At 46.4% G+C, this 26,382-nt stretch overlaps 1 protein-coding gene across 4 annotated transcripts in view; it reads left to right on the forward strand.

Moving 5' to 3' along the window:
* LOC137347642 (adenylate kinase isoenzyme 1-like) overlaps positions 1 to 26,382 on the forward strand; it is a 165,645-nt gene extending 139,263 nt beyond the window's left edge. For all 4 annotated transcript variants that reach the window (XM_068012264.1, XM_068012266.1, XM_068012267.1 and 1 more), the window contains 4 exons: positions 11,735 to 11,898; positions 13,112 to 13,228; positions 22,486 to 22,677; positions 23,810 to 26,382. In XM_068012264.1, coding sequence (XP_067868365.1) covers positions 11,735 to 11,898; positions 13,112 to 13,228; positions 22,486 to 22,677; positions 23,810 to 23,878 — 542 coding nt within the window. In that variant the 3' untranslated portion in view covers positions 23,879 to 26,382. The remainder of the gene's footprint in view (positions 1 to 11,734; positions 11,899 to 13,111; positions 13,229 to 22,485; positions 22,678 to 23,809) is intronic.

Genomic DNA, 26,382 nt, shown 5'->3' on the forward strand with positions numbered 1-26,382 from the left:
CGGCCTCCTCCTGTTCCTGACTGAGTTCCAAACCTGCATCCCCTCCCTCACTGAGTGTGATACAGTGTAACCCTCGCTCACTGAGTGTGATACAGTGTAACCCTCGCTCACTGAGTGTGATACAGTGTAACCCTCCCTCACTGAGTGTGATACAGTGTAACCCTCTCTCACTGAGTGTGATACAGTGTAACCCTCCCTCACTGAGTGTGATACAATGTAACCCTCTCTCACTGAGTGTGATACAGTGTAACCCTCCCTCACTGAGCGTGATATAGTGTAACCCTCCCTCACTGAGCGTGATACGGTGTAACCCTCCCTCACTGAGCGTGATACAGTGTAACCCTCTCTCACTGAGCGTGATACAGTGTAACCCTCCCTCACTGAGCGTGATACAGTGTAACCCTCTCACACTGAGTGTGATACAATGTAACCCTCTCTCACTGAGTGTGATACAGTGTAACCCTCCCTCACTGAGCGTGATACAGTGTAACCCTCCCTCACTGAGTGTGATACAGTGTAACCCTCCCTCACTAGGCGTGAGACAGTGTAACCCTCTCTCACTGAGTGTGATACAGTGTAACCCTCGCTCACTGAGCGTGATACAGTGTAACCCTCCCTCACTGAGTGTGATACAGTGTAACCCTCCCTCACTGAGCGTGATACAGTGTAACCCTCTCTCACTGAGTGTGATACAGTGTAACCCTCTCTCACTGAGCGTGATACAGTGTAACCCTCTCTCACTGAGTGTGATACAGTAACCCTCCCTCACTGAGCGTGATACAGTGTAACCCGCTCACTGAGTGTGATACAGTGTAACCCTCGCTCACTGAGTGTGATACAGTGTAACCCTCCCTCACTGAGTGTGATACAGTGCAACCCTCTCTCACTGAGCGTGATACAGTGTCACCCTCCCTCACTGAGTGTGATACAGTGTAACCCTCCCTCACTGAGTGTGATACAGTGTAACCCTCCCTCACTGAGTGTGATACAGTGTAACCCTCTCTCACTGAGTGTGATACAGTGTAACCCTCTCTCACTGAGTGTGATACAATGTAACCCTCTCTCACTGAGTGTGATACAGTGTAACCCTCCCTCACTGAGTGTGATACAGTGTAACCCTCCCTCACTGAGTGTGATACAGTGTAACCCTCTCTCACTGAGTGTGATACAGTGTAACCCTCTCTCACTGAGTGTGATACAGTGTAACCCTCTCTCACTGAGTGTGATACAGTGTAACCCTCCCTCACTGAGTGTGATACAATGTAACCCTCTCTCACTGAGTGTGATACAGTGTAACCCTCTCTCACTGAGTGTGATACAGTGTAACCCTCTCTCACTGAGTGTGATACAATGTAACCCTCTCTCACTGAGTGTGATACAATGTAACCATCTCTCACTGAGTGTGATACAGTGTAACCCGCCCTCACTGAGTGTGATACAGTGTAACCCTCTCTCAGAGTGATACAGTGTAACCCTCCCTCACTGAGCGTGATACAGTGTAACCCTCGCTCACTGAGTGTGATACAGTATAACCCTCGCTCACTGAGTGTGATACAGTGTAACCCTCGCTCACTGAGTGTGATACAGTGTAACCCTCCCTCACTGAGTGTGATACAGTGTAACCCTCTCTCACTGAGTGTGATACAGTGTAACCCTCCCTCACTGAGTGTGATACAATGTAACCCTCCCTCACTGAGAGTGATACAGTGTAACCCTCCCTCACTGAGTGTGATACAGTGTAACCCTCTCTCACTGAGTGTGATACAGTGTAACCCTCCCTCACTGAGTGTGATACAGTGTAACCCTCTCTCACTGAGTGTGATACAGTGTAACCCTCCCTCACTGAGCGTGATACAGTGTAACCCTCTCTCACTGAGTGTGATACAGTGTAACCCTCTCTCACTGAGTGTGATACAATGTAACCCTCTCTCACTGAGTGTGATACAATGTAACCATCTCTCACTGAGTGTGATACAGTGTAACCCGCCCTCACTGAGTGTGATACAGTGTAACCCTCTCTCAGAGTGATACAGTGTAACCCTCCCTCACTGAGCGTGATACAGTGTAACCCTCCCTCACTGAGTGTGATACAGTGTAACCCTCCCTCACTGAGCGTGATACAGTGTAACCCTCTCTCACTGAGTGTGATACAGTGTAACCCTCTCTCACTGAGCGTGATACAGTGTAACCCTCTCTCACTGAGTGTGATACAGTAACCCTCCCTCACTGAGCGTGATACAGTGTAACCCTCCCTCACTGAGTGTGATACAGTATAACCCTCGCTCACTGAGTGTGATACAGTGTAACCCTCGCTCACTGAGTGTTACAGTGTAACCCTCCCTCACTGAGTGTGATACAGTGTAACCCTCTCTCACTGAGTGTGATACAGTGTAACCCTCCCTCACTGAGTGTGATACAATGTAACCCTCCCTCACTGAGAGTGATACAGTGTAACCCTCCCTCACTGAGTGTGATACAGTGTAACCCACTCTCACTGAGTGTGATACAGTGTAACCCTCCCTCACTGAGTGTGATACAGTGTAACCCTCTCTCACTGAGTGTGATACAATGTAACCCTCCCTCACTGAGCGTGATACAGTGTAACCCTCCCTCACTGAGCGTGATACAGTGTAACCCTCTCTCACTGAGTGTGATACAGTGTAACCCTCTCTCACTGAGCGTGATACAGTGTAACCCTCCCTCACTGAGTGTGATACAATGTAACCCTCTCTCACTGAGTGTGATACAGTGTAACCCTCCCTCACTGAGTGTGATACAGTGTAACCCTCCCTCACTGAGTGTGATACAATGTAACCCTCTCTCACTGAGTGTGATACAGTGTAACCCTCTCTCACTGAGTGTGATACAATGTAACCCTCTCTCACTGAGTGTGATACAGTGTAACCCTCCCTCACTGAGTGTGATACAATGTAACCCTCCCTCACTGAGTGTGATACAGTGTAACCCGCCCTCACTGAGTGTGATACAGTGTAACCCTCTCTCACTGAGTGTGATACAGTGTAACCCTCCCTCACTGAGCGTGATACAGTGTAACCCTCCCTCACTGAGCGTGATACAGCGTAACCCTCGCTCACTGAGTGTGATACAGTGTAACCCTCCCTCACTGAGTGTGATACAATGTAACCCTCTCTCACTGAGCGTGATACAGTGTAACCCTCTCTCACTGAGCGTGATACAGTGTAACCCTCCCTCACTGAGCGTGATACAGTGTAACCCTCCCTCACTGAGTGTGATACAATGTAACCCTCTCTCACTGAGCGTGATACAGTGTAACCCTCCCTCACTGAGCGTGATACAGTGTAACCCTCCCTCACTGAGTGTGATACGGTGTAACCCTCCCTCACTGAGCGTGATACAGTGTAACCTTCTCTCACTGAGTGTGATACAGTGGAACCCTCCCTCACTGAGCGTAATACAGTGTAACCCTCCCTCACTGAGTGTGATACAGTGTAACCCTCCCTCACTGAGCGTGATACAGTGTAACCCTCTCTCACTGAGTGTGATACAGTGTAACCCTCTCTCACTGAGCGTGATACAGTGTAACCCTCCCTCACTGAGTGTGATACAATGTAACCCTCTCTCACTGAGTGTGATACAGTGTAACCCTCCCTCACTGAGTGTGATACAGTGTAACCCTCCCTCACTGAGTGTGATACAATGTAACCCTCTCTCACTGAATGTGATACAATGTAACCCTCTCTCACTGAGTGTGATACAGTGTAACCCTCTCTCACTGAGCGTGATACAGTGTAACCCTCCCTCACTGAGCGTGATACAGTGTAACCCTCCCTCACTGAGCGTGATACAGTGTAACCCTCCCTCACTGAGTGTGATACAATGTAACCCTCGCTCACTGAGTGTGATACAGCGTAACCCTCGCTCACTGAGTGTGATACAGTGTAACCCTCCCTCACTGAGTGTGATACAATGTAACCCTCTCTCACTGAGCGTGATACAGTGTAACCCTCTCTCACTGAGCGTGATACAGTGTAACCCTCCCTCACTGAGCGTGATACAGTGTAACCCTCCCTCACTGAGTGTGTACAATGTAACCCTCTCTCACTGAGCGTGATACAGTGTAACCCTCCCTCACTGAGCATGATACAGTGTAACCCTCCCTCACTGAGCGTGATATGGTGTAACCCTCCCTCACTGAGCGTGATACAGTGTAACCCTCTCTCACTGAGTGTGATACAGTGGAACCCTCCCTCACTGAGCGTGATACAGTGCAACCCTCTCTCACTGAGTGTGATACAATGTAACCCTCTCTCACTGAGTGTGATACAGTGTAACCCTCCCTCACTGAGCGTGATACAGTGTAACCCTCTCTCACTGAGTGTGATACAGTGTAACCCTCCCTCACTGAGTGTGATACAATGTAACCCTTTCTCACTGAGTGTGATACAGTGTAACCCTCTCTCACTGAGTGTGATACAGTGTAACCCTCCCTCACTGAGTGTGATACAATGTAACCCTCTCTCACTGAGTGTGATACAGTGGAACCCTCGCTCACTGAGTGTGATACAGTGCAACCCTCCCTCACTGATCGTGATACAGTGTAACCCTCCCTCACTGAGCGTGATACAGTGTCACCCTCCCTCACTGAGTGTGATACAATGTAACCCTCTCTCACTGAGTGTGATACAATGTAACCCTCTCTCACTGAGTGTGATACAGTGTAACCCTCCCTCACTGAGCGTGATACAGTGTCACCCTCCCTCACTGAGTGTGATACAATGTAACCCTCTCTCACTGAGTGTGATACAATGTAACCCTCCCTCACTGAGCGTGATACAGTGTAACCCTCCCTCACTGAGGCTGATGCAGTGTAACCATCGCTCACTGAGCGTGATACAGTGTAACCCTCCCTCACTGAGTGTGATACAATGTAACCCTCTCTCACTGAGTGTGATACAGTGTAACCCTCCCTCACTGAGGCTGATGCAGTGTAACCATCGCTCACTGAGTGTGATACAGTGTAACCCTCCCTCACTGAGTGTGATACAATGTAACCCTCTCTCACTGAGTGTGATACAGTGTAACCCTCCCTCACTGAGGCTGATGCAGTGTAACCATCGCTCACTGAGTGTGATACAGTGTAACCCTCCCTCACTGAGTGTGATACAATGTAACCCTCTCTCACTGAGCGTGATACAGTGTAACCCTCTCTCACTGAGCGTGATACAGTGTAACCCTCCCTCACTGAGCGTGATACAGTGTAACCCTCCCTCACTGAGTGTGATACAATGTAACCATCTCTCACTGAGCGTGATACAGTGTAACCCTCCCTCACTGAGCGTGATACAGTGTCACCCTCCCTCACTGAGTGTGATACAGTGTAACCCTCCCTCACTGAGCGTGATACAGTGCAACCCTCTCTCACTGAGTGTGATACAGTGTAACCCTCCCTCACTGAGCGTGATACAGTGCAACCCTCTCTCACTGAGTGTGATACAATTTAACCCTCTCTCACTGAGTGTGATACAATGTAACCCTCTCTCACTGAGTGTGATACAGTGGAACCCTCCCTCACTTAGCGTGATACAGTGCAACCCTCTCTCACTGAGTGTGATACAATGTAACCCTCTCTCACTGAGTGTGATACAGTGTAACCCTCCCTCACTGAGCGTGATACAGTGTAACCCTCTCTCACTGAATGTGATACAGTGTAACCCTCCCTCACTGAGTGTGATACAATGTAACCCTTTCTCACTGAGTGTGATACAGTGTAACCCTCTCTCACTGAGTGTGATACAGTGTAACCCTCCCTCACTGAGTGTGATACAATGTAACCCTCTCTCACTGAGTGTGATACAGTGGAACCCTCGCTCACTGAGTGTGATACAGTGCAACCCTCCCTCACTGAGTGTGATACAATGTAACCCTCTCTCACTGAGTGTGATACAGTGTAACCCTCCCTCACTGAGCGTGATACAGTGTCACCCTCCCTCACTGAGTGTGATACAATGTAACCCTCTCTCACTGAGTGTGATACAATGTAACCCTCCCTCACTGAGCGTGATACAGTGTAACCCTCCCTCACTGAGGCTGATGCAGTGTAACCATCGCTCACTGAGCGTGATACAGTGTAACCCTCCCTCACTGAGTGTGATACAATGTAACCCTCTCTCACTGAGTGTGATACAGTGTAACCCTCCCTCACTGAGGCTGATGCAGTGTAACCATCGCTCACTGAGTGTGATACAGTGTAACCCTCCCTCACTGAGTGTGATACAATGTAACCCTCTCTCACTGAGTGTGATACAGTGTAACCCTCCCTCACTGAGGCTGATGCAGTGTAACCATCGCTCACTGAGTGTGATACAGTGTAACCCTCCCTCACTGAGTGTGATACAATGTAACCCTCTCTCACTGAGCGTGATACAGTGTAACCCTCTCTCACTGAGCGTGATACAGTGTAACCCTCCCTCACTGAGCGTGATACAGTGTAACCCTCCCTCACTGAGTGTGATACAATGTAACCATCTCTCACTGAGCGTGATACAGTGTAACCCTCCCTCACTGAGCGTGATACAGTGTAACCCTCCCTCACTGAGTGTGATACAGTGTAACCCTCCCTCACTGAGCGTGATACAGTGTAACCCTCTCTCACTGAGTGTGATACAGTGTAACCCTCCCTCACTGAGCGTGATACAGTGCAACCCTCTCTCACTGAGTGTGATACAATGTAACCCTCTCTCACTGAGTGTGATACAGTGTAACCCTCCCTCACTGAGCGTGATACAGTGTAACCCTCTCTCACTGAGTGTGAAACAGTGTAACCCTCCCTCACCTAGTGTGATACAATGTAACCCTCTCTCACTGAGTGTGATACAGTGTAACCCTCCCTCACTGAGTGTGATACAGTGTAACCCTCCCTCACTGAGTGTGATACAGTGTAACCCTCCCTCACTGAGTGTGATACAATGTAACCCTCTCTCACTGAGTGTGATACAGTGTAACCCTCTCTCACTGAGTGTGATACAGTGTAACCCTCCCTCACTGAGTGTGATACAGTGTAACCCTCCCTCACTGAGTGTGATACAGTGCAACCCTCCCTCACTGAGTGTGATACAGTGTAACCCTCCCTCACTGAGCGTGATACAGTGTCACCCTCCCTCACTGAGTGTGATACAATGTAACCCTCTCTCACTGAGTGTGATACAATGTAACCCTCTTTCACTGAGTGTGATCCAGTGTAACCCTCTCTCACTGAGTGTGATACAATGTAACCCTCTCTCACTGAGTGTGATACAGTGTAACCCTCTCTCACTGAGCGTGATACAGTGTAACCCTCCCTCACTGAGCGTGATACAGTGTAACCCTCCCTCACTGAGCGTGATACAGTGTAACCCTCTCTCACTGAGTGTGATACAGTGTAACCCTCCCTCACTGAGCGTGATACGGTGTAACCCTCCCTCACTGAGTGTGATACAATGTAAGCCTCCCTCACTGAGCGTGATACAGTGTAACCCTCTCTCACTGAGTGTAACCCTCCCTCACTGAGTGTGATACAGTGTAACCCTCCCTCACTGAGCGTGACACAGTGTAACCCTCTCTCACTGAGTGTGATACAGTGTAACCCTCCCTCACTGAGCGTGATACAGTGTAACCCTCCCTCACTGAGTGTGATACAATGTAACCCTCCCTCACTGAGCGTGATACAGTGTAACCCTCTCTCACTGAGTGTAACCCTCCCTCACTGAGCGTGATGCAGTGTAACCCTCCCTCACTGAGCGTGATGCAGAGTAACCTTCTCTCACTGAGTGTGATACAGTGTAACCCTCCCTCACTGAGTGTGATACAGTGTAACCCTCCCTCACTGAGTGTGATACAGTGTAACCCTCTCTCACTGAGCGTGATACAGTGTAACCCTCTCTCACTGAGCGTGATACAGTGTAACCCTCTCTCACTGAGTGTGATACAGTGTAACCCTCCCTCACTGAGCGTGATACAGTGTAACCCTCTCTCACTGAGCGTGATACAGTGTAACCCTCTCTCACTGAGAGTGATACAGTGTAACCCTCCCTCACTGGGTGTGATACAGTGTAACCCTCCCTCACTGAGAGTGATACAGTGTAACCCTCCCTCACTGAGTGTGATACAGTGTAACCCTCCCTCACTGAGCGTGATACAGTGTAACCCTCTCTCACTGAGTGTGATACAGTGTAACCCTCCCTCACTGAGTGTGATACAGTGTAACCCTCCCTCACTGAGTGTGATACAGTGTAACCCTCCCTCACTGAGAGTGATACAGTGTAACCCTCTCTCACTGAGTGTGATACAGTGTAACATTCTCTCACTGAGTGTGATACAGTGTAACCCTCCCTCAGAGTGATACAGTGTAACCCTCCCTCACTGAGTGTGATACAGTGTAACCTTCTCTCACTGAGTGTGATACAGTGTAACCCTCCCTCAGAGTGATACAGTGTGACCCTCCCTCACTGAGTGTGATACAGTGTAACCCTCTCTCAGAGTGATACAGTGTAACCCTCCCTCACTGAGTGTGATGCAGTGTAACCCTCCCTCAGAGTGATACAGTGTAACCCTCCCTCACTGAGTGTGATACAGTGTAACCTTCTCTCACTGAGTGTGATACAGTGTAACCCTCCCTCAGAGTGATACAGTGTAACCCTCCCTCACTGAGTGTGATACAGTGTAACCCTCCCTCACTGAGTGTGATACAGTGTAACCCTCTCTCAGAGTGATACAGTGTAACCCTCCCTCACTGAGTGTGGTACAGTGTAACCCTCCCTCAGAGTGATACAGTGTAACCCTCCCTCACTGAGTGTGATACAGTGTAACCCTCCCTCAGAGTGATACAGTGTAACCCTCCCTCACTGAGTGTGATACAGTGTAACCCTCCCTCACTGAGTGTGATACAGTGTAACCTTCTCTCACTGAGTGTGATACAGTGTAACCCTCCCTCACTGAGAGTGATACAGTATAACCCTCCCTCACTGAGTGTGATACAGTGTAACCCTCCCTCACTGAGAGTGATACAGTATAACCCTCCCTCACTGAGTGTGTTACACTGTAACCTTCTCTCACTGAGTGTGATACACTGTAACCTTCTCTCACTGAGTGTGATACAGTGTAACCCTCCCTCACTGAGTGTGATACAGTGTAACCCTCCCTCACTGAGCATGATACAGTGTAACCCTCCCTCACTGAGTGTGATACAGTGTAACCCTCTCTCACTGAGTGTAACCCTCCCTCACTGAGTGTGATACAGTGTAACCCTCCCTCACTGAGTGTGATACAGTGTAACCCTCCCTCAGAGTGATACAGTGTAACCCTCCCTCACTGAGTGTGATACAGTGTAACATTCCCTCAGAGTGTGATACAGTGTAACCCTCCCTCAGAGTGATACAGTGTAACCCTCCCTCACTGAGAGTGATACAGTGTAACCCTCCCTCACTGAGAGTGATACAGTATAACCCTCCCTCACTGAGCGTGATACAGTGTAACCCTCCCTCACTGAGAGTGATACAGTATAACCCTCCCTCACTGAGTGTGATACACTGTAACCTTCTCTCACTGAGTGTGATACAGTGTAACCCTCCCTCACTGAGCATGATACAGTGTAACCCTCCCTCACTGAGTGTGATACAGTGTAACCCTCTCTCACTGAGTGTAACCCTCCCTCACTGAGTGTGATACAGTGTAACCCTCTCTCACTGAGTGTAACCCTCCCTCACTGAGTGTGTTACAGTGTAACCCTCCCTCACTGAGCGTGATACAGTGTCACCCTCCCTCACTGAGCGTGATACAGTGTCACCCTCCCTCACTGAGCGTGATACAGTGTAACCCCCCCTCACTGAGTGTGATACAGTGTAACCCTCCCTCACTGAGTGTGATACAGTGTAACCCTCCCTCAGAGTGATACAGTGTAACCCTCCCTCACTGAGTGTGATACAGTGTAACCCTCCCTCACTGAGAGTGATACAGTGTAACCCTCCCTCACTGAGAGTGATACAGTATAACCCTCCCTCACTGAGTGTGATACAGTGTAACCCTCTCTCACTGAGTGTGATAGTGTAACCCTCCCTCACTGAGTGTGATACAGTGTAACCCTCCCTCACTGAGTGTGATACAGTGTAACCCTCTCTCACTGAGTGTGATACAGTGTAACCCTCCCTCACTGAGCATGATACAGTGTAACCCTCCCTCACTGAGTGTGATACAGTGTAACCCTCTCTCACTGAGTGTAACCCTCCCTCACTGAGTGTGATGCAGTGTAACCCTCTCTCACTGAGTGTAACCCTCCCTCACTGAGTGTGATACAGTGCAACCCTCCCTCACTGAGTGTGATACAGTGTAACCCTCCCTCACTGAGCATGATACAGTGTAACCCTCCCTCACTGAGTGTGATACAGTGTAACCCTCTCTCACTGAGTGTTACCCTCCCTCACTGAGTGTGATACAGTGTAACCCTCCCTCACTGAGTGTGATACAGTGTAACCCTCTCTCACTGCGTGTAACCCTCCCTCACTGAGTGTGATACAGTGTAACCTTCCCTCACTGAGTGTGATACAGTGAATCTCCAGAAAGATGACACCTCTGACAATGCAGCACCCCCTCAGTAGTGGCACCATGAGTGTTAATCTGGATCTTGTGATCAAGGCTCTGGAATGGGATTTGAGCCCACAACCTCCTGACTCAGAGGTGAGGGTGACACCCGTTGAGGCACGGCTGACACCAGCCTTGGGAGTGACACAGGCGGTCACTCAGATTCAGGTTCTGATTTAAGCTAGGAAATATGAGCTTTGAATTCTGATTCTTGTCCCAGAGTTCTGGGTTTGTAATAGATTTTAGTTGGGAATAATGGTGATGTATAAATCGTTTGTAAAGGGATGTATGTGGCAGGGTAGAGATCTCCTGGTCCCTGGCTTTCTGTCGCAGATTTTGGTCCCACTTCTTTTACTTAAGCTTCTTCCTCCTTGCTGCTTTCCTTCCTTCCTTGTCTCTCGTGATCTGTCGCCGCCTACTGGGACTTTCTCAAATAGTCTCCCTCTCTCTGACAGTCCTGACGTCTGCTGGTTATATATCATACTGTAACTATCTTATTCTCTGCTAACCATCCTCCCTCCATCACCTATAGGAGTATCTCACTCTTGTCTTTCTCTGAGCACCTGTTGGTTTCATTTATCACTTATTTATTTGTTCTGGGGGATGGGGGCATGGTTTCCCCTTTCCTACTTAATTCCCGTTGGATTCTATGCAGCCCCTACACCCGAGCGAGCAGCTGCCCTCAATCCAGGTTACTGCCATTCCGGCACTAAGAGGCCATGACTTCAGCAACCTCTTCAGGTTTATTTAGTCACGTTCTGCCACTTGGTCTTTAGAATTGTTTGTGCGTCTCGCAAACTTTTTTGTAAATGGTTGAAATTTTGAGTGTTAATAGGCTATTCAACCATGGGGTGCATCACAACCAGGCCCGATCCTGTTGTCATGTGGATTGCCGTGTGCTAAAAGGTGCACGCACATGGGTTTTACAGACCATAAACACTCACTGTCTGGGCCCACAAATGACGAAAGTTCATAGGGCGGGACTGCAGGAACTTGGATGGGGAAAATACTTTTTAAAAAATGTGTTTGCAATTATCTTCAAACGTATCTATAGCCACCACACTGAAGTAGATTTGCGGTTGATCCGGGGCTGTCCTGGTGTTGTTCTGGTAACGTGGTGTCTTGTTTCATCCGTCAATAGGTGGGCCAGGCTCCGGCAAGGGAACTCAGTGTGAGAAGATAGTGCAAAAGTATGGTTACACTCACCTATCCACTGGAGACTTGCTGAGGGCAGAAGTCAGTTCTGGGTCAGAGAGAGGAAAGAATTTCCAGAAAATCATGGAGAGAGGGGAGCTCGTACCTCTGGTGAGTACAACCATAGTGAGAATCACTCGCTAAAGTGTGCAACTCCCCAGTCTTCTCCAATGAAAAGACCTCTCTCTGCGTTGGATCTGAGAATCATTTTCTTTGGTGGTTCACACAATTTCCAAATGTCAGGCAGAGAATTGAAATGTTGACAGTTTCAGTCAATGGCTGGTGAATAGGTTATTTCCTTCATCTTCATTTCAACTGGATGTATTTATGTAGAGAGTAGCACAAGAATTACAACTCAATCTGTATTGTTCTATTCATTAACATGTTAAATACTTTAATAAGCTGCTAAAGGCTTCAATCGATTCCCTGTTGCCGGAAGTGTATCTGATGTAGAGAGAGCAACTTCTGCCTTTCTCTGTTTCTATTTTTGACTGATTACGTTCCAGTGAAATGCTTTGGAATGTTTTCATAGAATCATACAGAAGGAGGCCATTCAACCCATTATACCTGTGGCAGCCCTTTGTCACATCCACCCAGTTCTTTCTGCCCTTGGCCCTGCAGATTTCTCCCCTTCAAGTATTTATCCAATTCTCTTTTGAAAAGTTGCTATTGAATCTGCTTCCATCACCCGTTCAGGCAGTCAAATCCAGATTACCACAAATCACTGCGTTTAAAAAAACAAAAAAAAAGAATTCTCCTCATTTCCCTCCTGGGTTTTTTTAAGCAATTATCTTAAATTTGTGTCCTTTGGTTACTGACCCTCTTGCCAGTGGAAACAGTTACTCCCCATTTGCAGTAAAGGCACTGTAAAAATTGTTGCCACGTTAAGGTTTTCTGAATCATTGTGCCTGTCCTGCACATGATGATGGGACAACATTCTTTCTACCAATTCCAGGTCTGTCTTCCATAGTCTCTCAACACAGGGAGTGCATTCAGACTGACCAATGACAGCTGGGGCAAAATTGACACTTTTCAGCATAATCTCACTCAGCTCCCTCCTCATAAACGTAAAATCATATAAGCCCAAAAGACAAAATGACCTTATGTCACAGTTAACACACACCCACACTTGCAGGCTCTGTTATCCTGTTTATAACTTCCGTTTTACATGGGCTTTGAGTTGTGACACTCTCTCTTACAAATGCTGTGTGTTTAGTAGGTTGCAGGTGTAGCTTGCACAGATTGTGGTGGAAACTGCATGCAAATTTTTTTATCTCCTGTTACTGCACGTTGAATGTCCTCTGTACCCGTCTCCCTTTTTCAGGACACTATCCTGGAAATGCTGAAGGACGCGATGATTGCCAAGGCAGACGTCTCGAAGGGCTTCCTGATCGATGGTTACCCTCGGGAAGTGAAGCAAGGAGAAGAATTTGAGAAGAAGGTACAGGGATTGTGGCATGGGGGGGAAGGGGGTTAAAGGGCAGACCACTTGGAACATAGTCTGATTCTTCTTTGAATCTAAACAATCCCACGGCATCATTCGAAGAAGAGCAGGAGAGTTCTGGGTTAGGCCACAATTACAGCATTGTGTCCAGCTCTGGTCACCACACTTTAGAAAGGATGTGAAGGTCCTTGAGAGGGTGCAGAGGAGATTTACCAGAATGTTTCCAGGGATGAGGGATTTTAGCAACAAGGTTAGATTGGAGAAACTGGGGTTGTTCTCCTTGCAGCATAGGAGATTGAGGGGAGATTTGATAGAGGTGTACAAGATTATGACAGGGTTAGAAAATGTAGACAAAGAGAAGCTTTTCCCACTAGCTGATGGTATAAGGACTAGGAGACACAGATTTAAGGTTTTGAGCAGGAGATGCAGAGGGAATATGAGGAAGAACTTTTTTACACAGCGAGTGGTAATAACCTGGAACTCGCTGCCTATGAGGGTGGTGGAAGTGGAGGCAATGAATGATTTCAAAAGAAAATTGGATGGGCACTTGCAGGGCTACGGGGATAGAGTGGGAGAATGAGACAGATTGTATTGCTGTTCAGAGAGCTGGCATGGACTCAATGGGCCGAATAGCCTCCTTCTGTGCCATAAAGCCTCCGAGTTCTTCCCAGTATCCTGGCCAATATTTATCCCTTAACCAATACCACCAAAACAGATTATTTGGTCATTGGCCCAGATTTTGTGGTCTTAATTGGCAATAAAGCACTTTGGGAACACTGAGGTTGTCAAAGGTGTTGTATAAAAGCAATTCATGAAAGCTCCTTCAACAACATCTTCCAAACCCATGACCTCTTCCATCTAGAAAGACAAGGGCAGCAAAAGCATGGGAACATCACCACCTGCAAGTTCCCCTCCAAGCCACATACCATCCTGACTTGGAACTATATCGCTGTTCCTTCACTGTTGTGGGGTCAACATCCTGGAACTCCCTTCCTAACAGCACTGTTGGTGTACCTACCCCACATGGACTGCAGTGGTTCAAGAAGGCGGCTTACCACCATCTTCGCAAGGGCTACTAGGGATGGGCCATAAATGGCGGCTTTGCCAACGACGCTCGCATCCCATGAAAGATTTTAAAAATGTTATTTCCTTCCTTTGCTTGACTCGAGGTTGTGTGGGTAGCATCTTGCATTGACAGAGGAGATGAAAGTTCACTGCGACCTCTCCCAAAGATTCTCTTTATCTTCCTCTCTCAGATATTGTCTGAGGACAGGATTGGGCTCAATTGCAATACCCCCCTTGGCTGAGCAGCCTCCTGACACTTAGCATCTAGACTAAGAATTAGCAACTTGGGCACTGGGATGCCCGTTGACCTCTAACTTGGCGTGTCCAACTGGGATGCGCGGCATGGGGAAAACACATCGATCAGTGCTGATAGGATCGCCGAGGTTCCCAATCATCTCCTGTGATCACTATTTGCTACTTGGAAGAGACCGGAGAGCTTCCACTTTTACTTGGGATTTGATTGAGGAATGTAAATTAGGAAGCAGTTTGGAGGTGGTTTTGCCTTTGAGTGACTGTGTAATATGTGTAATATTGATTCAGCCACTCATTGTACATTCTGTTCTGAAGATTGCCACTCAATCAGATCAGTCAATGACATGCCAAAACATGATGGGACTTTGCTGAAAGAGCCTGTCCCATAGCCCAAGACCAGCCTGACAAATTGACTTGTTTGTGGAGCTGCAAGAATGCAAAGTAAACCAGATACTGCATTACCTGGAAAACAAACCCTTCAAATCCTCACAAAGGAGGTCTTTATACAGCTGTGCCAAAACTGCGACTGGAGTCAGTGGGAGTCTTTTTGACTTGACTGAAATCTTAATGAGTGAATACTTTTTGTACTTAATAACTGAAGACACAAAGAATTATTAACATTCATACCCTATGTGTTTTCGTCTGTCCATGTGTATTCATCAGTAAAGTTGTCATAGAGTCATACAGCACAGAAACAGGCCCTTTGGCCAATCGTGTCTGTGTCTTGTTAAGGGGCAGTGAGGTTGAAAGTGCAGGGGAGCTAACTTAATGTTGGTAGAAATTTTAACATAGATGTATCCACTTGGACTTTTCGTGCAGGCCGTTAACCAAAGGCGTGTCAGCTCTTGTGGTGTAAAGTAAGCTACTTAGTCAGGCTCATTAGGGATCATGTTGACTTTGGGTAATTTCAGATCAGCCACCCCGTTGGACATCTCTCCTGAAAAAGATCATAAGGCAGGAGTTAGTGAAGATTCAAAGAGGTAGCTGTTTTGGATCGAAACTGATGAAGGTTTAACCTGAAATATTTCCCCTCCTTTTCTCTTCCTGCATACTGGCAGACTAGGCATGTGTTTCCAGATTTGTCGGTTTTAATTTAAGATTTAGATGTTCCTGTGATAATAAAGTAAAACTTCCCTCATATTTTTAAATCGGGAAAACTTGGCTAGGCAGGGGCTTGATTTTACCATTATGGAAATTCTGGGTAGAGCAAGAAGGAGCTCATTCACCTCAGGGTGTAAGTGATTCAATCATGAAAATAAACAAGTTGTGCACAGTGCAAGATGATACGGCTTGAAATCAGAGTTTCTGTTACAGTCTTGCAGACACTCGTGAGGTCGAATGTCTCGGTGCATGTGATTCTCCCTCCCTTGTATCCATATGGCTCAGTGGCAGGAATCACAGGGTAATTGTCGACAGCTGTTGTAGCGACTGGAGGGCTGTTTCCAGTGGCGTTCCGCAGGGCTCAGTACTGGGTACCCTGCTCTTTGTGGTCTATATTAACGATTTGGATGTAAATGTAGGGGGCATGATCAAGAGGTTTGCAGACGACACAAAGATTGGCTGTGTGGTAGATAGCAAAGAGGATAGCTGTAGGCTGCAGGAAGATATTGATGGTGTGGTCAGATGGGCAGAAAAGTGGCCAATGGAATTCAACTTAGAGAAGTGTGAGATGATGCAGTTCGGCAGGTCAGACAGGGCAAAGGATTACACGATTAATAGGAAAATACTGAGACGTGTAGAGGGAGTAAGAAACCTTGGAATGAATGTCCACAGATCCCTGAAGGTAGCAGGACAGATTGATAAAGCGGTTAAGAAGGCATATGGAATCCTTTCCTTTATTAGCCGAGGTATAGAATATAAGAGCAGGGAGGTTATGCTGGAACTGTATAACTCATTGGTTAGGCCACAACTTGAGTACTGTGTGCAGTTCTGGTCACCTCATTACAGAAAGGATGTAATTGCACTAGAGAGGGTACAGAGGAGATTTATGAGGATGTTGCCAGGACTGGAAAAATGCAGCTATGAGGAAAGATTGGATAGGCTGGGGTTGTTCTCCTTGGAACAGAGAAGGCTGAGGGGAGATCTGATTGAAATGTACAAAATTTTGAGGGACCTGGATAGAGTGGAGGTGAAGAGTCTATTCACCTTAGCAGAGAGGTCAGTGACGAGGGGGCATAGATTTAAAGTGATTGGTAGAAAAATTAGAGGGGAGGTGAGGAAAAGCTTTTTCACCCAGAGGGTGGTGGGGGTCTGGAACTCACTGCCTGAAAGGGTAGTTGAGGTAGAAACCCTCAACTCCTTCAAAAGCAGTCTGGATATACACCTCAAGTGCCGTAAGCTGCAGGGCTACGGACCAAATGCTGGAAGGTGGGATTAGAATGGGTGGATCGTTTTTTGGCCGGCACAGATAGGATGGGCCAAGTGGCCTCTTTCTGTGCCTTGAACTTTATATTATTCTATATATGCATCAAAGCAATATTGTGAAACCAGTAATAGATTTGTGAATGCTGCCAGCCCTGATTTTTTTTTATTTGTTTGTGGGATGTGGGCGTCGCTGGCTAGGCCAGCGTTTATTGCCCATCCCTAATTGCCCTTGAACTGAGTGGCTTGCTAGGCTATTTCAGAGGGCATTTAAGAGTCAACCACATTGCTGTGGGTCTGGAGTCACATGTAGGCCAGACCAGGTAAGGACAGCAGATTTCCTTCCCTAAAGGACATTAGTGAACCAGATGGGTTTTTACAACAATCGACAATGGTTTCATGGCCATCATTAGACTAGCTTTTAATTCCAGATTGATTAATTGAATTCAAATTCCACCTTCTGCTGTGGCCAGATTTGAACCCATGCAGCAAGTGCATTAGCCTGGACTCTGGATTACTAGTCCAGTGACATTACTACTACGCCACCACCTCCCCAAATATTATCACACTGTGGAACTCGGGTCAAATGCGTAGATGCTCTGCTGCAATAATTCATTAGCTGTTGTCTTCAGTGCACTCAGTTCTCTCATGCACACTATATTGGTGTAAAATTTGTCATTTGTACACAATAATGAAGAAGGAAATGCTGGGAGGATGCTTTCTATTTAAGCAAGACTGTGGCTTCATTACAAAGCTAAGAAAAGGTTGCTTGAGGGTGGATTTGGAATTATGGTGGATGAAGAATACATGCCTGTTTTCTTTATCCTCGAGTCAGTAATCAAAGAACAGCTGCCTTCTGGTTATTTCAGATGACCGCAGCCACACATTAGTATAAATACCCAGAGATAGCGGGTGTGAAAGCCTTTGAGCACTTCTCCTAATGAGGCTTAGCTCAAAGAAGAATGAGGTACACTCACTCAGTCTCGTGCTGCGTAGTTAATATAAAAGCCACAGCTTCTTTAAAGTGGAGAGCAGATAGCTGTTTGAAGCATGGAAGATAGTCGGCTTTGGGGCAAGAGCGAAGCAATGGAATTCATTTTAGAAAGCTCTGACTTTGAGCTGGCACAACTGCCAGGCGGTTTGCAGTGGTGTTCCCCAAGGGTCAGCTTTTGGCCCATTTACTCTTTTCAATTTTTATAAATGTCCTATACTCGGGTGTGGGGAGTAACATTATAATGTTTGCAGATGATTCAAAACTTGGCAACATAGTAGAGAGTGATGAGGATAGTTATAGGCTTCAGGATGACATAGACAGGATGGTGAGATGGATGGAAGCATGGCAGATGGAGTTCAATGCGGAAAAGTGTGATGATACACTTTGGGAGGACTATTATGGAAAGACAGTATACTATAAATGACACAATTTGGGAACGTGCCGATGAGCAGAAGGTGTTCATATACACAAATCCTTAAAGGCGTCGCATCAAAGTTGATAAGGTGGATAAAAAAACAAATGGGTTACTTGGGTTTATAAATAGAGGAGTAAAATACAAAAGCAAGGAGATCATTCTAGAACTTTATAAATCCATGGTTAGGCCTGTACCTCGCTCTTCACCTTTAAGATGCTCCTTAAAACCTACCTCTTTGACCAAGCTTTTGGTCATGTCCTATTGCTGCAGTGAAATGCTTTTGGATTTGTTAACATTAAAGGCGCTATATAAATGCAAATTGTTGTTGGCGGTCAAGTTTTGGTTCAACAGCGATTTGTTCTTTGCAGGAGGAAGGGGAAGGCCAAGTTTTTTGCTCATTGGGGATAGGCTGAGTTTGTCTTCACAGTGGGAGTTGTCCTCAGTGGGTGCTCTGTTCCAGTTAGGGGCGATGGAGAAGGTCGAGTTTGCCCTCAGTGTGGGGAAGGGAATTGGATTGGTTACCTTGCTACTAGTGCAGGAGGCAAGGTGAGTAACTGGATTTCTGTTCCAGTATGGGGGAGGGTTCCAGCACTTCAGTGGAGCAGGGGTGCATTGGAATTCTTGGAGTGTTGGGGGTGGGGTGGTTTGTGCCCTGAATTTTGTGTGGTGATGGGGGTGCCCCGATTTCAGCTCAGGAGAGCTGAATGTGTCCTTTTAGTTAATGGGGTGGGGAACATGCTAATACTGGGGGAGGGAGTAGTGAATGACTCATTACAGTTCTATATATGTTGTCGGCCTCCTCACTAAAATGGGAATGTCTTGAGATCTAATTTTAGATTACCATGTCTTTCCAGTTCATCTACTCATGTATAACATCAGTGTGTTCATAAGAATGTTCTTTTGATTGCGTAACAATTGCCAGATAATGAAACCGTCAAACAGGGAGTGTCTAAAGTCTGAGATAGATTAACAAAGTGAACTGAGTGTGTCATCTCTCCTTCCTCATCCATGGTTATGTGGTGTAATCTTCCAGTCAGTGATGTGCTGGCCACAAACGGAAGCTAGTTTAAATCAGAAACAGAAAATGCTGGAAATACTCAGCAGGTCTGGTAGCACCTGTGGAGGGTAAAACAGAGTTAACGTTTCAGGTCAGTGATCTTTCATCAGAACTGGCAAAAGTTAGAAAAATAATAGGTTTTGAGCGAGTAAAGTGGGGGAGGGGAGAAGAAGAACAGAAGGGAAGGTCAGTGAGAGGTTGGAGGGCAGGAGAGATTAAATGACGAAAGGTTGCATGGTACAAAGCCAAAGGGAGTGGTAATGGGACAAGTAAAGAAACAATGATGTGTCTGGATGAGGTGAAAATGGCTTCCCAATCCCTGGTCTTCTCCCTGAGGCCAATAAATCAGGTGCTGCAGTGGCAATGCAATGACCCACGACCTCCACTGGCTAGAAGGACAAGGGCAGCAGGTGCATGGGAACACCATCACCTCCCAAGTTCTTTCCAGGTCTCACAGCAATCCTGGATTGGGCATGTATCCATTCCTTCATAACAGCTGGGTCAAAGTCCTGGCACTCCTTACCTAACAGCACTGTGGGAGTACCTGCACCACACGGACTGCAGTGGTTCAGTACAGCAACTGGGACTGGGCAATAAATGCGACCTTGCCAACAGTCCATAACCCCAGATTGATATCATGGCCTCAGTACTGTATACAGGCTTGCTGGTCAAACTGACCACACTATTCAAATATAAATGCGGGTGGGTGCTACAGTCAGATTCCTTCTCCAAAATCCAGCCTGCAATATAAGACCAAGTTACACTGAGAATCCTAGGACAAGGGGCAAGGCGTATAATGCAGGAATGAAGAGTTCGAAGTTGTGTCAATCTGGTGATGTCACCACCCCAAGCTGATCCAGGAAGGGCTGTGGCCTATTTATGAATGAGATTTCACCCATCACTCTAGGACAGGAATAAGGAAACCCTGTGGCAGATTAGAGTCTCTCAGTGCAATCCAGGTGTTTGTGAATCCAGATTTGAGAATGTTAAGGTTACCTCACTATTTTCATTTGAATTGTAAACCGATGTGTTTGACTTCTTAAAAAAAAGGCTGTGCACTATGCAGTTCATCAGTGCATCACCTGGTGTGACAATGAACCAGAAAGTCTCAGGTCCATCCCTGGCGTCTGCCTCTGATGGGATTTGCAGTTGTCCTGGGTACATCTAAACCAGGGAGAAGAGACTAACTGATCGGGAATTCTGTCAGTAACGGTGTGTTGGTCGGTACCTGAGCCACCTTACCTCAGCAGGAGTGGCAGTACAGGGGCTACAGTTGTTCTTGGGGGAGCTGAGGTTGATCAGCCAGAGCTCCCTGATGTGGTTGTTATCCGTAGTGACTCCCACAAGGAAGTATGCATCTGTGGACATAGGGAAAGAATGCGATTGGGTTCGGAGGTGATGTGATGAAGCCCCTGTGGTTTCTGTCGGCTACTCCTCACTATCGAGGCTGCCAACTGAAGACAGGTCAGAAACTTAACTGGACCAGATATACAAACACTGTGGCTACAAGAGCAGATCAGAGGCTGGGCATTCTGTAGCAAGTAACTCACCTCCTGACTCCCCAAAGCCTGTCCACCATTTACAAGGCATAAGTTAGGAGTGCTGTTAAGGAGTGAGCTCCAGGATTTTGACCCAGCAATAGTTCCAAGTCAGGAATGTGTGTAACTTGGAAGGGAACTTGCAGGTGGGGGTGTTCCCATGCATCTGCTGCCCTTGTTCTCCTAGGTGGTAGAGGTCGCAGGTTTGGAACGTGCTTTTGAAGGAGCCTTGGTGAGTTGCTGCAGTGCATCTTGTAGATGATACACACTGCTGCCATTGTGTGCGTCGGTGGTGGAGGGAGTGAATGTTGAAGGTGGTGGATGGGGTGCCAGTCAAGCAGGCTGCTTTATCCCGGATGGTGTCGAGCTTCTTGAGTGTTGCTGGAGCTGCACCCATCCAGGCAAGTGGAGAGTATTCCATCACACTCCTGACTTGTGCCTTGTAGATGGCGGACAGGCTTTGGGGAGTCAGGAGGTGAGTTACTTGCCACAGAATTCCCAGCCTGTGATCTGCTCTTGTAGCCATGGTGTTTATATGGCTGGTACAGTTAAGTTTCTGATCAATGGTAACCTCCCCCCCCACACCCCGGATGTTGATGATGGTGGAATTCAGCGATGGTAATGCCATTGAACGTCAAGTGGGTGTTGGTTAGATTTTCCCCTGTTAGAGATGGTCATTGCCCTGTACCTTTGTGGCATGAGTGTTACTTGTCACTTAACAGCCCAAGCCTGGATTTTGTCCAGGTCTTGCTGCATTTTTACACTGACTGCTTCACTGACTGTGCAATCATCAGCAAACATCCCCACTAATGATGGAAGGAAGGTCATTGATGAAGCAGCTGAAGATGGTTGGCCCTAGGATACTATCCTGAGGAACTCCTACAGCAATCTCCTGGGGCGAGCTAAGCTGCTACAGATGGTCTCAACTGGGCTAGGGAGGGAGAACACATTCAGCCAGGGTTCCTGCTCCTGATTGCTACCAAGAGACCCCTTACCGGAAAATGGGTGCATGTAGAAATTGGGTGAGGATAAGATCATGCTTAGCTGTGGCATTTTTCATGGTCAGATAAGCTGAAAACACTCAATGTTCAGACTTTACTTCAAAAAGGTGGGAGAAAATTGGGAGGAAAGAACTAAATTGATAGTGTCATCAAAGGAAGCCACAAGGATGGCAGGTGTCGGATATGGAAATATTACACTGGTGCAATAGGAAATAGCCTTCTGAGGTGACGGTTAAACCACATTGTTGGCGGCACAGAGAAGGAGCATAATGCTATGGCTAATACTGTGCTGTATGGGAGTCTTTGCTGGGTTGATGTAAGGGGAGATTTACTCTGTATCCAATCTGTGCTGTATCTGATCTGGGAGTGTTTAGCACTGACACTGGATGCGCAGAGTGGAAATGCTTCCATCCCCAACACTAAATGATGTACAAGTCACTAAATAAGGAGACGAAAGTTGGGTTCAGATTTCAGAAAAAAAATTGGTCAGGAGGAATGAGAATTCTGAGCTGCACTTCGATGAATGTCCTCCGGCTAATTGATTGATTGTGTGCATTCTCTGCCTCTATAGATCAGCGCTCCTACCTTGCTCTTGTACATTGATGCTGGAAAGGAAACAATGATCAAACGGCTGCTGGGACGAGGGAAGACTAGCGGGCGTGCCGATGACAATGAAGAAACCATCACCAAACGCCTGGAGACCTACTACAAAGCAACCGAACCCGTCATCGACTTCTACCAAAACAGGGGCATCATCAGAAAGGTGAGGCCTGAAACAGCGAGAGTGTGACAAGACTTATTGAAGTAACAAAAGCAAACAACTCATTGATGGGAGCGTTTCCCCAAAATCTCAGATCCATGTAGTCGATTCCAAGGTGACCCTGGAAGTCAATAAACGGCTTGAATTAGGGGTTGAAACAAACATGAGACCCAAATTAGGGGATTCCTGGAGAATTTGTGAGCATATGGATTTTGTGCATTTGGAGTTTGGATAGGGATGTCCAATGGCAGCAGAGGCATTCAAAATAAGATGGTCTAGAAAGGTGGATTAGCACGACTGATGTGATTCGCTGCCATCTTGTTTGGGGGGCATAATCTTGGTTGCCAGCTATGGTGATGATGTTTGGTTGGTGAGGTGAGGAATCGTGATCTCTGAACCTCTGTTCAAAGCACCTATCATCACCAGGTAGAGAATGGCATTGGCGAAAACCTGGGAGCAAATCATTGGGCCTTCCAAGTGTGTGGCAGGAAGGGGACCAGAGAACAAAAAGCGGGATTTATTCCGGAGATCATGGCTCCTCAAATTCCTCTGCCAACACTGTAAGGACAGATGACATTCAATCACACCAGGGGTTAGATTGCCAGACAAAAAACCAGCTTCCCCCAATGGATCAGTTAGTAAATACGCTGCCCACCCAGTCATTAGGGACACGAACAGTGCCAGATTTGAAGCCAGTTCTTCGCCGAGTTGGCTGATCTCAGCTATAGTGATATATCAGGGCTGCTAAAATTAACCTTGGTCCATTAGGGCTCTGGAGAGGAAAAGTCACCCAGACTCCTGTTCCTGATCACTTTTCCTATTGGAAAGTACGTGCTTGTGGACATTGGGACCAGGTTTGGACTTGGCTGTTGAATGGCCTTCTGATCACCACTGCCCAGCTCACACAGTAAGAATGGCCACATTTAGTCTGAGGTCAAGTGAGCAGCCTGCACTGTGGACCCATACTTCAGAAAGATACAGTCACCTGGAGAGAGGAGAGATTGCGGGGGTCGGGGAGTTGGGGGGGGAATGGAGAGAGGGTAAAATTGGAAGGAAACAATTTTTAAAAATTAAAAGAAAGATGGGAATCTCGATTTACTCAGCTGCTGTCTGTACTTTTCTTTCCAATTGTTAGATAAATGCGGAGGGTTCAGTGGATGACGTCTTCGCTGAAGTTTGTGTTGCTCTCGACGCGTTGAAGTGAACAGAAGACAGAAGTGTTACAACAATGCCCCTCCTCTCCCTTTGCCCCCTAGCGAAGCCTTTATCCTCCTAGTCTCACTTTCAGCCAATCATGGACAGTGTTACAAAGAAAGCAGCATCATTGGTTAAGCTAATAGGTGGCTGGAAATCCAAAGGCTTCTCATCTAGAAATTTGATTGGATCTATTTCTGCATTGTGCGGTGTCACTGCAAGTGTTTGGGAGACACCAAGCAAACCATGAAATTTTATCTCCAATGCTGGACTGTTGAACCACATCCACCGAATAGAACAGGACTCAACATCCTTGAGGTCTAGACGACCCCCTCCGCAGCAAGCACAGGTCCGACCTCAGCTCTCATTGCTTTCTATTCCAAGTACTTAGCTAGAACCAGAAAGGAGATGGGTTCAGACATGCCACTGGCCTTTTCATGGTCTCAATAGATTATCTGTCAAGAAGCATCAATCATAGGAAATACTTAAGCTCCCAGCAAGACAATTTGCTGGGGTTTGAGATCAGTTTTGGATATATTCTGTATGTGACAGTTTTCTTCCACCTTACGAAGCCTCTGATTTCCCAGCCAGGTTCACATTAGTAACATGGGCTAAAACTGTCAAGCACATCACAGTCTGAGTCAGTTAAACTGATTTCTTTTGTGCTAAAATTGTTCAGAGTACTTCATTGAACAAAAGCTTCCGGCACATCAAAGTTTTCCTACCGATCCTGGAGCAGACAGCTGGTAATGAATGTTTTTCTGCAGTAGTTTGTGGACTACGACATTGAAATTTACCCTAATTCTACAGTATGAAATCTAAATATCTGGAATAGTTTTCACTACAATATCTAACCCAAAATCAACAGACAAAATCATTTTAACCCCTTTGACGCAGATTGCCTTATGGTCACTTTTTTGACTATTTCCATTATTTTAACTTTAGTTTTTTTTAAATCTATCAGTCTTATCTCCTTAAATAGCTTAAAAGATCATTTTAAGTTCTTTCTCTTACCTCTGCTCTTTTCTCCCAACTCCCACTTTCTCTTTGAGGTGCGAGAAATTGCACTGCTCCGCACGCGTCCCCCCCTGCCAAAAACAAAAGCTGGCTTTTCATTGATTGAAAATTGGTTTTAAAGGTCTGTGATCCAGCCAATCTAAATCCACCTTCTGAAGATTGACGCATGATTTGGCCAATCAGTGGCATGTTAAAATATGAGGAGACTTTGCTGGAAGAGCCTGTCGCAGAGCCCAAGACCAGCCAGACAAATCAAAATCGACTTAAGAAGATAGGGACAGAGTCGGCCATTCAGCCCCTCGAGCCTGTCCCAACATTCAGTGATGTCATGGCTGATCTGCACCTTATCCGCCTCCCTTGCCTCCATATTCTTATATACCCTTGTGACTTGTTTGTGGAGTTGTAAGAGTTCCCTAACAACCAAAGTACTGTATTAGCTCAGAAACAAATCCTTCATACCCTAACAAAAGATATCTTTCTCCAGCTTTTGCTAAAATAGCAACGGGAGTCAGTACTTTGTAAATGGCTGCTTTTTTTTCCTACCTGAACCTGTATTTATGTATTTCATTACGCATTCCTCAGAACCACTTTCTCACTATTGTGCTTAACTCATTGAAGACTCAAAACTAATTTTACATTCAAAAAATAATCAATAATCTTAACTTTATACATAATGAAACATGTACAGCAGTGACCTGTCTGCGAAATTCTGGAGCTAGCTATTGTGAAATCCAGTTACAGAATACCTATGTATCATACTCTCGGAATAAATTTCAGGAAAAAGAAACCTGACGGTCTTATATATTTCTGTTTTGAGGCAGAGGTGCAAGTGCAGTGCCACAGAGGGTTCTGCATAATCTTTCATGTAAAAGGATGAAAGCAAGACACTATTTACTGACGGAGTATGTCTTTCTCCTTATGAAATCTTACCGTGGACAATCCACAGCTTGGAATCTCTTAAATAGAATCTCATTCTTTCCATTTTCCTTTTGTAAACCATGAGTCACAATTTTGTGAAGTCTTGTACGGTGTTTAAGCGAACATAGTGGTCGAGGGGAGGAAATCTGAGCAAAATAGAATCCAGAACGCTTATCTTCTAATGAAATCACACTGTGTGCATGCAATTGGTAAAACAACATTTTATTGCATTCGTATGAATTTTCTTTGGTGTTTTAATTCAACTGTTAACAGTCCATACGTTTGTTATGATAGCAAACAATTTCACACGGTCACATTGATGTGTTCATCACCAATATCACACAATGTGACTTCAAAGCATTAGTGATTTTTAGAAGTATTCTAACAGATTGTAGATGTGCCACATCTTCTTGTAATTTCTTTCTTCCCGTGTCATCACCCAAAACAGCAGTTTTGTTTTTTTCCTAACGCTCTTGCAAACAAACCCAAATTTGTACCAGTATTTATTGGAGCCTCAACTGATCGTTGGACTGGAGGAGGTGATTGAATGTAAATTTAATAAAACAGAACTGACCTCGC

This window comes from Heterodontus francisci, chromosome 32 (genome assembly GCF_036365525.1).
Source record: "Heterodontus francisci isolate sHetFra1 chromosome 32, sHetFra1.hap1, whole genome shotgun sequence".
Taxonomy (NCBI): domain Eukaryota; kingdom Metazoa; phylum Chordata; class Chondrichthyes; order Heterodontiformes; family Heterodontidae; genus Heterodontus; species Heterodontus francisci.